The 12548-nt window shown below is 51.1% G+C and overlaps 1 protein-coding gene across 1 annotated transcript in view; it reads left to right on the forward strand.

Moving 5' to 3' along the window:
* Positions 1 to 12548, forward strand: part of LOC147107196 (polypeptide N-acetylgalactosaminyltransferase 18-like) — a 729889-nt gene that overhangs the window by 682634 nt on the left and 34707 nt on the right. The window contains exon 10 of the mRNA XM_086008375.1: positions 8626 to 8790. Coding sequence (XP_085864501.1) covers positions 8626 to 8790 — 165 coding nt within the window. The remainder of the gene's footprint in view (positions 1 to 8625; positions 8791 to 12548) is intronic.

Genomic DNA, 12548 nt, shown 5'->3' on the forward strand with positions numbered 1-12548 from the left:
GGCAATTAGGGATGGGCAATAAATGCCGGCCTTGCCAACGACGCCCACATCCCATAAACTAATAAATAAAATAGGCTGTGCCACAACCTGAGGATCAGCCTGAATCGGCCCAACAGTGTCCCTGAATCGACCCGACAGTGTCCCTGAATCGGCCCAACACTGTCCCTGAATCGGCACGACAGTGTCCCTGAATCAGCCCGACAGTGTCCCTGAATCGGCACGACAGTGTCCCTGAATCAGCCCGACAGTGTCCCTGAATCGGCCCGACAGTGTCCCTGAATCGGCCCGACACTGTCCCTGAATCGGCCGGACAGTGTCCCTGAATCAGCCCGACAGTGTCCCTGAATCAGCCCGACAGTGTCCCTGAATCAGCCCGACACTGTCCCTGAATCAGCCCGACAGTGTCCCTGAATCAGCCCGACAGTGTCCCTGAATCAGCCCGACAGTGTCCCTGAATCAGCCCGACAGTGTCCCTGAATCAGCCCGACAGTGTCCCTGAATCAGCCCGACACTGTCCCTGAATCAGCCCGACACTGTCCCTGAATCAGCCCGACACTGTCCCTGAATCAGCCCGACACTGTCCCTGAATCAGCCCGACACTGTCCCTGAATCAGCCCGACACTGTCCCTGAATCAGCCCGACACTGTCCCTGAATCAGCCCGACACTGTCCCTGAATCAGCCCGACACTGTCCCTGAATCAGCCCGACACTGTCCCTGAATCAGCCCGACACTGTCCCTGAATCAGCCCGACACTGTCCCTGAATCAGCCCGACACTTTCCCTGAATCGGCCCGACAGTGTCCCTGAATCGGCCCCACAGTGTCCCTGAATCGGCCGGACAGTGTCCCTGAATCGGCCCCACAGTGTCCCTGAATCGGCCGGACAGTGTCCCTGAGTGGTTCCCACAGAGAGGGTGGCTGGGTTTTAAGGGTTGAGGCCAGTGCTTTAAGCTGCTCCAGGGATCCCGCACAGTCGGCTCGCCGGCCTCTCAATGCAACAACCGAACATCCGCGGTATGTCGAATGCCCCGCGCTGTCCCTTAAAGGGGCCGTGTGGCGCTAAAAAAATTACGGGCAACATCAGTTGAGTCTCCAGTCAACGAGGATTGTTCGATTGCCTTCGGGGGATTAGAGAGGAATTTCCCGCAGTTGTTTAATAAATAAGCCCGGGGTTTTCCTTTGTCGGGGGGGAAATTTTAACCCCCGAGCCTCATTTAAATCTCGCCGGCTGATTTCCCGCCCGCTCTTGGTGGGAAGCGGCAGAGAATCGCGCGGCCCGTATGCCACCTGCGGTCAAGTAAGTCCGCCGATTCAGCAGGCTTCCCGTTAAAGTCCTCGTAATCGGGAGGAGGGCGGAGAGGACGGGATTGCGATGGGGTGTGGGGGGTGCCTAAGATTTCCTTGTGTGGCCCGGACACACACTCCTGCTCCTCGTGGACCCACAAGGAAATCTATATTTTGAACGTACCTTTTCTGACCTCGATCTGCTACCAACAACAACAGCAACTTGCATTTATATAGCGCCTTTAACAGTAAAACATCCCAAGGCGCTTCACAGGAGCGTCATCAGACAAAATCTGACACCGAGTTACAGAAGGAGGCTTTAGGACAGGTGACCAAAAGCTTGGTCAAAGAGGTCGGTTTTAAGGAGCGTCTTTAAGGAGGAGAGAGGCGGAGAGGTTTAGGGAGGGAATTTCAGAGCTCAAGTCCCAGGCAGCTGAAGGCACGGCCGCCAATGGTGGAGCGATGGAAATCAGCGATGCGCAAGAGGCCAGAATTGGAGGAGCGCAGAGATTTCGGGGGTTGTGGGGCCGGAGGAAATTCTTCTTAGGCAGTCCCTCGGAACCGAGGATGACTTGCTTCCACATTAAAAATGAGTTCTCAGGTGACTAATGAGTCCAATGCGGGACTTACAGTCTCTGTCACAGGTGGGGCAGACGGTGGTTGAAGGGGCGGGTGGGTGGGGTGCTTGAGTTGACGTGCGCTCCTTGCGCTGCCTGCGCTTGGCTTCCGCTTGCTCCCGGCGAAGAGACTCGAGGCGTTCAGCGCCTTCCCGGATGCTCCTCCTCCACTTTGAGCGGTCTTGGGCCAGGGATTCCCAGGTGTCGGTGGGGATGTTGCACTTTTTCAAGGAGGCTTTGAGGGTGTCCTTGAAGCGTTTCCTCTGCCCACCTGGGGCTCTCTTGCCGTGCCGGAGCTCCGAGTAGAGCGCTTGTTTTGGGAGTCTCGTATCGGGCATGTGGATGATGTGACCCGTCCATCGGAGCTGATTGAGCGTGGTCAGAGCTTCGATGCTGGGGATGTTGGCCTGAGCGAGAACACTGACGTTAGTGCATCTATCCTGCCAATGGAGGAGATTACATAGATAGGGAGGGGCGAGGCCATAGAGGGATTTGAAAACAAACATAGAAACATAGAAGATAGGAGCAGGAGTAGGCCATTCGGCCCCTCGAGCCTGCTCCACCATTTAATGAGATCATGGTTGATCATCCAAATTCAGTACCCTGTCCCTGCCTTCTCCCCATATCCCTTGATCCCTTTAGCCTTAAGAAATATATCTAACTCCTTCTTGAATATATTTAATGAATTGGCCTCAACTGCCTTCTGTGGTAGAGAATTCCACAGGTACACCACTCTCTGGGTGAAGAAATTCCTCCTCATCTCTATCCTAAATGGCTTACCCCTTAACCTTAGACTGTGACCCCTGGTTCTGGACTCCCCGACCATCGGGAACATCCTTCCTGCATCTAGTCTGCCTAGTCCTGTTAGAATTTTATAAGTTTCAATGCGATCCCCTCTCATTCTTCTAAACTCCAGCGAGTACAAGCCCAATCGACCCAATCTCTCCTCATACGTCATTCCTGCCATCCCAGGTATCAGCCTGGTGAATCTTCGCTGCACTCTCTCCATGGCAAGAACATCCTTCCTCAGATAAGGCGACCAAAACTGCACACAATACTCAAGATGTGGTCTCACCAAGGCCCTGTACAACTGCAGCAAGACATCCTTGTTCCTGTACTCGAATCCTCTCGCTACGAAGGCCAACATACCATTTGCCTTCTTAGCCGCCTGCTGCACCTGCATGCTTACCTTCAGCGACTGGTGCACAAGGACACCCAGGTCTCGTTGCACTTCCCCTTCTCCCAATCTATTGCCGTTCAGATAATAATCTGCCTTCCTGTTCTTGCCACCAAAGTGGATAACCTCGCATTTATCCACATTATATTGCATCTGCCGCCAAAAGAAGGACGAGAATTTTTAAATCGAGGCTGGGTGTTGGGCCTAACGGGAAACCTCACTGCCGTTTTCCCACTCAAGCCTCCTAGGAAAAAAAAATTTGCAGTTGATTTCCAATAACGTCATCGGGACCTGACACGCCAGCGTTAAGAAGGACCCCGGGGGGGAGGGTGTCATTGCTGCCTGTTTAGGAGAGCAGGCGAAAATGCCAAACTGTCAGATCCCTGCGGCCTGAGGGCGGGCAAGTAACTGGGGAGATTTTAACTGCCCGCCCGCACCGTTCTCACGGAGCGGGCAGGGTTAAAATCACCTCCTAAAGTGACCTTTCAACAATATGTTGGAGAGAATCAGTAGACTAAGCAATGGTGAGATCCAGGACACGACAAGTACCACTCCTCTGGGTGACGAGGGTTCATTTACTGGACCTAAGAACAGAACATAAGAACGTAAGAAATAGGAGCAGGAGTAGGCCATTCGGCCCCTCGAGCCTGCTCCGCCATTCAATAAGATCATGGCTGATCTGATATTGGGCTCAGCTCCATTTCCCTGCCCGCACCCCATAACCCTCGACTCCCTTATCGTTCAAAAATCTGTCTATCTCCACCTTAAATATATTCTGTGATCTACCAATGGTTAACAAGAGCATCACAGTTCTGGCAAAATTATATAACACATGGTGAAAATTTCAGACATTAAGAAAACCTTCCCAAGACAACCCGGTTCAGTGTATTAATGTATAAAGCATGGAGTGTAACAGGAGTGAGATTGATGGGACCTGTGTCCTGCGGGCAATGAGGAACTGCATTATCTGTAACTGCAATGTCATAATTAACAAGACAGTTTCATTCCTTCTTCTAAACTATTTTTCTAAATCATTCAGCGTCCACGAGCACAAGAACCATAAATGGGCCAAAAGGTGTTTTTTTAAGATTCACTCTCAGGATAAACATAGAAACATAGAAGATAGGAGCAGGAGTAGGCCATTTGGTCCCTCGAGCCTGCTCCGCCATTCAATGAGATCATGGCTGATCATCCAAATTCAGTACCCTGTCTCTGCTTTCTCCCCATATTCCTTGATCCCTTTAGCCTTAAGAAATATATCCAACACCTTCTTGAATATATTTAATGAATTGGCCTCAACTGCCTTCTGTGGCAGAGAATTCCACAGGTTCACCACTCTCTGGGTGAAGAAATTCATCCTCATCTCAGTCCTAAATGGCTTACCCCTTACCCTTAGACTGTGACCCCTGGTTCTGGACTCCCCGGCCATCGGGAACATCCTTCCTGCATCTAGTCTGTCTAGTCCTGTTAGAATTTTATAAGTTTCAATGAGATCCCCTCTCATTCTTCTAAACTCCAGTGAGTTTAAGCCCAATCGACCCAATCTCTCCTCATACATCATTCCTGCCATCCCAGGTATCAGTCTGGTGAATCTTCGCTGCACTCCCTCCATGGCAAGAACATCCTTCCTCAGATAAGGCGACCAAAACTGCACACAATACTCCAGGTGTGGTCTCACCAAGGCCCTGTACAACTGCAGGATGTGGGCGTCGCTGGCAAGGCCAGCAATTACTGCCCATCCCTGGGACAACTCAGTATCTCGCTGGGCCACTTCCGAGGGCAGTTCAGGTTGGTGTGGGACTGGAGTCACCTATAGGCCCAGACCGGGTATAGACAGCAGGTTTCCTTCCCTCAAGGACATGAGTGAACCGGTTGGGTTTTTAACGCCAATCCGACAGCCTCTTGGTCACTTTCACTGAGATCAGCTTCTTAAAAGCCGAATTCAAATTCCCAACTTGCCTATGGTGGGATTTTGAACTCCGGTTCTCTGGATTACTAGTCCAGTAACACAACCACGACACCATGACCAAATGCAAATTAGTTTAAAAGTCGAGCAGGATAACTATCGCAAGTCACACACAACTTGGGCTTCCAACTGCATTCAACAACAACAATAACTTGTATTTATATAGCGCCTTTAACATAAGAACATAAGAAATAGGAGCAGGACTTAGCCATTTGGCCCTTCGAGCCAGTGACTCAGGGCTGATCTTCTACCTCACCTCCACTTTCCTGCACTATCCCCATATCCCTTGATTCCCTTAATATCGAAAATTCTATCGATCTCTGTCTTGAATATACTCAACGACTGAGCCTCCACAGCCCTCTGGGGTAGAGAATTCCAAAGATTCACCACCCTCTGAGTGAAGAAATTTCTCCTCATCTCAGTCCTAAATGGCCGACCCCTTATCCTGAGACTGTGACCCCTGGTTCTAGACTCCCCAGCCAGGGGAAACATCCTCCCTGCATCTACCCTGTCAAGCCCTGTAAGAATTTTGTATGTTTCAATGAGATCACCTCTCATTCTTCTAAACTCTAGAGAATATAGGCCTAGTCTACTCAATCTCTCCTCATAGGACAATCCCCCCATCCCAGGAACCAGTCTGGTGAACCTTCGTTGCACTCCCTCTATGGCAAGTATATCCTTCCTTAGGTAAAGAGATCAAAACTGTACACAGTACTCCAGCTGTGGTCTCACCAGGGCCCTATATAATTGCAGTAAGACGTCTTTACTCTTATACTCAAATCCTCTTGTAATAAAGGCCAACATACCATTTGCTTTCCTAATTGCTTGCTGTCCCTGCATGTTGACTTTCAGTGATTTGTGTACAAGGACACACAGGTCCCTCTGAACACCAACATTTCCCAATCTCTCACCATTTAAAAAATACTCTGCTTTTCTATTTTTCCTACCAAAGTGGATAACTTCACATTTCTCCACATTATATTCCATTTGCCGTGTTCTTGCCCACTCACTTAGCCTGTCTATATCCCCTTGAAGCCTCCTTGCATCCTCCTCACAACTTACATTCCCACCCAGCTTTGTATCATCAGCAAACTTGGATATATTACATTTGGTCCCCTCATCCAAATCATTGATGTAGATTGTGAATAGCTGAGGCCCAAGCACTGATCCTTGCGGTACCCCACTAGTTACAGCCTGCCAACCCGCAAATGACCCGTTTATTCCCACTCTCTGTTTTCTGTCCGTTAACCAATCCTCATTCCATGCTAGTATATTACCCCCAATCCCATGAGCCCTAATTTTGTTTAATAACCTTTTGTGTGGCACCTTAAGGAATGCCTTCTGAAAATCCAAATACACCACCTCCACTGGTTCCCCATTATCTATTCTGCTAGTTACAACCTCAAAAAACTGTAATAGATTTGTCAAACACGATTTCCCTTTCATAAATCCATGTTGACTCTGCCCAATCCTTTTATTATTTAATGTAGTGAACCATCCCAAGGCGCTTCACAGGAGCGATTATCAAACAAAATTTGACACCGAGCCACATTAAGGAGATATTAGGACAGGTGACCAAAAGCTTGGTCAAAGAGGTAGGGATTAAGGAGCGTCTTAGAGGAGGAGAGAGAGGCGGAGAGGTTTAGGGAGGGAATTCCAGAGCTCAGGGTCACTTTCACTCAGACCAGCTTCTTAAAAACTGAATTCAAATTCCCAACTTGCCTATGGTGGGATTTTGAACTCAGGTTCTCTGGATGACTAGTCCAGTATCACAACCACGACACCATGACCAAATGCAAATTAGTTTAAAAGTCGAGCAGGATAACTATCGCAAGTCACGCACAACTTGGGCTTCCAAATGCATTCAACAACAACAACTTGTATTTTTATAGCGCCTTGAACATAAGAAATAGGAGCCGGAGTCGGCCATTTCACAACTGGTGACTCGCCAGTGCCCACCTGCGAAATCCCGGCGGGCCTCCAGCCAGATCATCGTTGCAGCACCAGGCAAAGGGGGCGGGGCCGTTGTCGTGACCTGGAGATCAGGGAACCTCCCCTCGCAGCCTGGCGGAGATCAGAGGGACCAGAATCCGCCACAAGGCTCCAAGGATAAATGTGAGGTTATCCACTTTGGTGGCAAAAACAGGAAGGCAGATTATTATTTGAATGGCAATAGATTGGGAGAAGGGGAAGTGCAACGAGACCTGGGTGTCCTTGTGCACCAGTCGCTGAAGGTAAGCATGCAGGTGCAGCAGGCGGTTAAGAAGGCAAATGGTATGTTGGCCTTTGTAGCGAGAGGGTTCGAGTACAGGAACAAGGATGTCTTGCTACAGGGCCTTGGTGAGACCGCACCTTGAGTATTGTGTGCAGCTTTGGTCGCCTTATCTGAGGAAGGACGTTCTTGCCATGGAAGGAGTGCAGCGAAGATTCACCAGGCTGATACCTGGGATGGCAGGAATGACGTATGAGGAGAGATTGTGTCGATTGGGCTTATACTCACTGGAGTTTAGAAGATTGAGAGGGGATCTCATCGAAACCTATGAAATTCTGTCAGGCCTGGACAGACTAGATGCAGGAAGGATGTTTCTGATGGCCGGGGAGTCCAGAACCAGGGGTCATAGTCTAAGGGTAAGGGGTAAGCCATTTAGGACTGAAATGAGGAGGAATTTCTTCACCCAGAGAGTGGTGAACCTGTGGAATTCTCTACCACAGAGGGCGGTGGAGGCCAGTTCATTAAATATATTGAAGAAGGAGTTGGATATATTTCTTAAGGCTAAAGGGATCAAGGGATATGGGGAGAAGGCAGGGACAGGGCACTGAATTTGGATGATCAGCCATGATCTCATTGAATGGCGGAGCAGGCTCGAGGGGCCGAATGGCCTACTCCTGCTCCTATCTTCTATGTTTCTATGTTTCCCTCCGTTGTCGAACTTCGGGGGGCATCAACGCTGCTTCTTGGGGAAGAAATAAGACTTGAAAGTCTCAGCAGATTCTTCCTCAGGCTGATCAATGGTCGCTCTCAAACCATTCGCTTGTTGGGTCTCTGACAAAATGGGTCCCTTTCATGGCATATTTTCTTTTTTTATTTGTTCTTGGGATGTGGGCATCACTGGCAAGGCCAGCATTTATTGCCCATTCCTAGTTGCCCTCGATTCAGTGCATGCCCTCCATCACCAGTCAACAAAGCTTTGCTTTGGTTCCTGTTGGTATACTGCAGTCTCCTCTTTCAGACAAGGCTCTTGACTTGTGTCCACTGACTCCCAACCAGTTCCCCAGTGTCCCTTTATGGAAGGAAACCCGCCGTCCTTACCCAGTCTGTGCCGAATGTGACTCCAGTCCCACACCGACATGGTCTGACCCTTAACTTTACTCTGAAGTGGCCACTCAATTGTCTCAAAACTGCTACCAACCGTTCAAGCAGGCAGCCCAACACCACCACCTTCTCAAGGGGCAACTAGGGGATGGGCAATAAATGCCGGCCCTGCCAGCAATGCCCACATCCCCAGAATTAATTAAATAAATGTGATTCAGAATTGATGGTGTGTCCATGGGAACTGATTTTTCTTCACCCCCCTCTTACAGATCGTTTACTACACGAGCAACCAGCAGATCCACGTGGGGGTACTGAGCCCCACTATTGATGATGCCGACAACAAGTGCCTGGTAGAAGTGAACAACAAGCCCAGGCTGATTGAGTGCAGGCACGCCAAGGCCAAGGGAATGAAGCTTTCTTGGCTCTTCACTCAGGTGAGTATTTTGGTGCGAGCGCCGTGCCAGAATCCAAGGAGAATGGCTTGAGGAATGGTTATGGTCAGACAACGAATAGCACTCTGGGGCTTTACTTCATTTACCTTTCAGCTAGAATCACGGAATGATACAGCACAGAAGGAGGCCATTCAGCCCCTCGAGCCTGTTCCGCCAGTCTATTAGAGCATGGCTGATCTGTATCTCAACTCCATTTACCCACCTTTGCTCCATATCCTTTGATAACCTTACCCAACAAAAATCTATCGATCTCAGTCTTGTCCATTGACCCAGCATCCATTGGGGGCGAGAGTTCCAGATTTCGATGACCCTTTGTGTGAAGAGGGGCTTCCTGATTGCACTCCTAAACAGTAGAAATAGTAGATGCATTGTAGCTGGCGGGGGAGTCCAGAACCAGGGGTCACAGTCTAAGGATAAGGGGTAAGCCATTTAGGACTGAGATGAGGAGGAATTTCTTCACCCAGAGAGTGGTGAAGCTGTGGAATTCTCTACCACAGAAGGCAGTGCAGGCCAATTCATTAAATATATTCAAGAAGGAGTTGGATATATTTCTTAAGGCTAAAGGGATATGGGGAGAAGGCAGGGACAGGGTACTGAGTTTGGATGATCAGCCATGATCTCATTGAATGGCGGAGCAGGCTCGAGGGGCCGAATGGCCTACTCCTGCTCCTATCTTCTATGTTTCTATGTCCCTAAATGGCTCTAATATGAAGATTTTGCCCCCTTGTTCTGGACTCCCCCCACCAGAGGAAATAGTTTCACTCTATCGACCCTATCAACTCCTTTAATCATTTTAAAGATCTCGATCAGATCGCCCCTCAACCTCTTAAACTCAAGTGAATACAAGCCAAGTCTGAGCAACCTGTCCTCGTAATTGAACCCTTTTAGCCCCGGCATTGTTCTGGTGACTCTGCGCTGCTCCCCCTCCGAGGCCAGTCTATCCTTCCTGGGGTGCGGGGCCCGGAACTGAACCCACTCACTCCAGATGGGGTCTGACCAAATTATGGGATGCCAGGAGGTAGAACACGTCATGATTTTCTATGTGGTCTGCTGGTACGACGCAGCGGAGAGATTCATTGACCATTGGGAAGATGCTGATTGCAGCCAGCGAGAGTTTTCCTTTGTGCAATGTTGGCACCGCCTTTAGTGCGTTTAGTGCGGTGGCATCGTGGTTATGTGACTGGGCGTAGAGGCCTGGACTAATCGGAGATAACAGCAGAAAACGCTGGAAAAACTCAGCAGGCCAGGCAACATCTGTGGAGAGAGAAACAGAGTCAACGTTTCGGGTCGAAACCCTTCGTCAGGACTGAGAAAAAAGGCAGGAAATGAAACAGATTAAAAGGCCAGTTTGGGGGCTGGGAAATGGGGGAGGGGGTGAAAGGAGAGACATTAAGAGATATTCAAGGTGAGACGAGATGGTAATAGGACAGGTAAAGAAACAAACAATGGCTCGAGATGAAGTGTGAAATGCGCTGGCAGAGTGAGAGACAGCTGCCATGTGGGAGAGAGAAATAAAGGAAAAGGCACAAACCAAAAGAGCCATTGTTTGTTTCTTTACCTGTCCTATTACCATCTCGTCTCACCTTGAATATCTCTTAATGTCTCTTCTTTCATCCCCTCCCCCATGTCCCAGCCCCAAACTGCCTTTTAATCTTTTCATATCCTGCCTTTTTTTCTCAGTTCTGACGAAGGGTTTCGACCTGAAACATTGACTCTGTTTCTCTCTCCACGGATGTTGCCTGGCCTGCTGAGTTTTTCCAGTGTCTTCTGTTGTTATTTCAGATTTCCAGCATCCGCAGTATTTTGCTGTCGTAATGATCTGGAGACGTGAGTTCATAATCCCACCCCGGCAGATGGGGAATTTAAATTCAGTTCATTAAGTCAACTCACTGCTGGTTGTGAGACCGCGCTATGCACAAATTGGCCACCTCGTTTGTCCACAAGACAATTCTATGGCTGTGAATACACAAAATAGCGATATAATTGCAGGTTTCTTTCAGCACCCACTATTGTAATGAAGGAAACGCGTCAGCCACGGACATCAATGTAATAATGACCAGATCATCTGTTTTAGTGTTGTTGGTTGAGGGATAAATATTGGCCCCAGGACAAACTCCCCTGCTCTTCTTCGAAATAGTGCCCTGGGATCTTTTATGTCCACCTGAGAGAGCAGACAGGGCCTCGGTTTAATGGCCCCTCCGACAGCGCAGCGCTCCCTCAGTACTGCCCCTCCGACAGTGCAGCACTCCCTCAGTACTGCCCCTCCGACAGCGCAGCACTCCCTCAGTACTGCCCCTCCGACAGTGCAGCGCTCCCTCAGTACTGCCCCTCCGACAGTGCAGCGCTCCCTCAGTACTGCCCCTCCGACAGTGCAGCGCTCCCTCAGTACTGACCCTCCGACAGTGCAGCGCTCCCTCAGTACTGCCCCTCCGACAGTGCAGCACTCCCTCAGTACTGCCCCTCCGACAGTGCAGCACTCCCTCAGTACTGCCCCTCCGACAGTGCAGCACTCCCTCAGTACTGCCCCTCCGATAGTGCAGCACTCCCTCAGTACTGCCCCTCCGACAGTGCAGCTCTCCCTCAGTACTGCCCCTCCGACAGTGCAACACTCCCTCAGTACTGCCCCTCCGACAGTGCAGCACTCCCTCAGTACTGCCCCTCCGACATTGCGGCGCTCCCTCAGTACTGCCCCTCTGACAGTGCGGCACACCCTCAGTACTGCCCCTCCGACATTGCAGCGCTCCCTCAGTACTGCCCCTCCGACAGTGCAGCACTCCCTCAGTACTGCCCCTCCGACAGTGCAGCTCTCCCTCAGTACTGCCCCTCCGACATTGCAGCGCTCCCTCAGTACTGCCCCTCTGACAGTGCAGCACACCCTCAGTACTGCCCCTCCGACAGTGCAGCGCTCCCTCAGTACTGCCCCTCCGACAGTGCGGCACACCCTCAGTACTGCCCCTCCGACAGTGCGGCGCTCCCTCAGTACTGCCCCTCCGACATTGCGGCGCTCCCTCAGTACTGCCCCTCTGACAGTGCAGCACACCCTCAGTACTGCCCCTCCGACAGTGCAGCGCTCCCTCAGTACTGCCCCTCCGACAGTGCGGCACACCCTCAGTACTGCCCCTCCGACATTGCGGCGCTCCCTCAGTACTGCCCCTCCGACAGTGCGGCACACCCTCAGTACTGCCCCTCCGACAGTGCGGCACACCCTCAGTACTGCCCCTCCGACAGTGCGGCACACCCTCAGTACTGCCCCTCCGACATTGCAGCGCTCCCTCAGTACTGCCCCTCCGACAGTGCGGCACACCCTCAGTACTGCCCCTCCGACAGTGCGGCGCTCCCTCAGTACTGCCCCTCCGACAGTGCGGCGCTCCCTCAGTATTGCCCCTCCGACAGTGCGGCACACCCTCAGTACTGCCCCTCCGACAGTGCGGCGCTCCCTCAGTACTGCCCCTCCAATAGTGCAGCGCTCCCTCAGTACTGCCCCTCCGACAGTGCGGCACACCCTCAGTACTGCCCCTCCGACAGTGCGGCGCTCCCTCAGTACTGCCCCTCCGACAGTGCGGCGCTCCCTCAGTACAGCCCCTCCAACAGTGCGGCGCTCCCTCAGTACTGCACTGGAGTGTTAGCTTAGATATTTGTGCTCAAGTCTCTAGAGTGGGATTTGAACCCACAACCTTCTGACTCGAGAGTCAAGTTGTGCTGCCCACTGAGCCATGGCTGACAACAAGGAGCTCCAACAG

Source organism: Somniosus microcephalus, chromosome 15 (assembly GCF_052327205.1).
Source record: "Somniosus microcephalus isolate GS21.2 chromosome 15, FLI_Smic_1.0, whole genome shotgun sequence".
Classification (NCBI taxonomy): domain Eukaryota; kingdom Metazoa; phylum Chordata; class Chondrichthyes; order Squaliformes; family Somniosidae; genus Somniosus; species Somniosus microcephalus.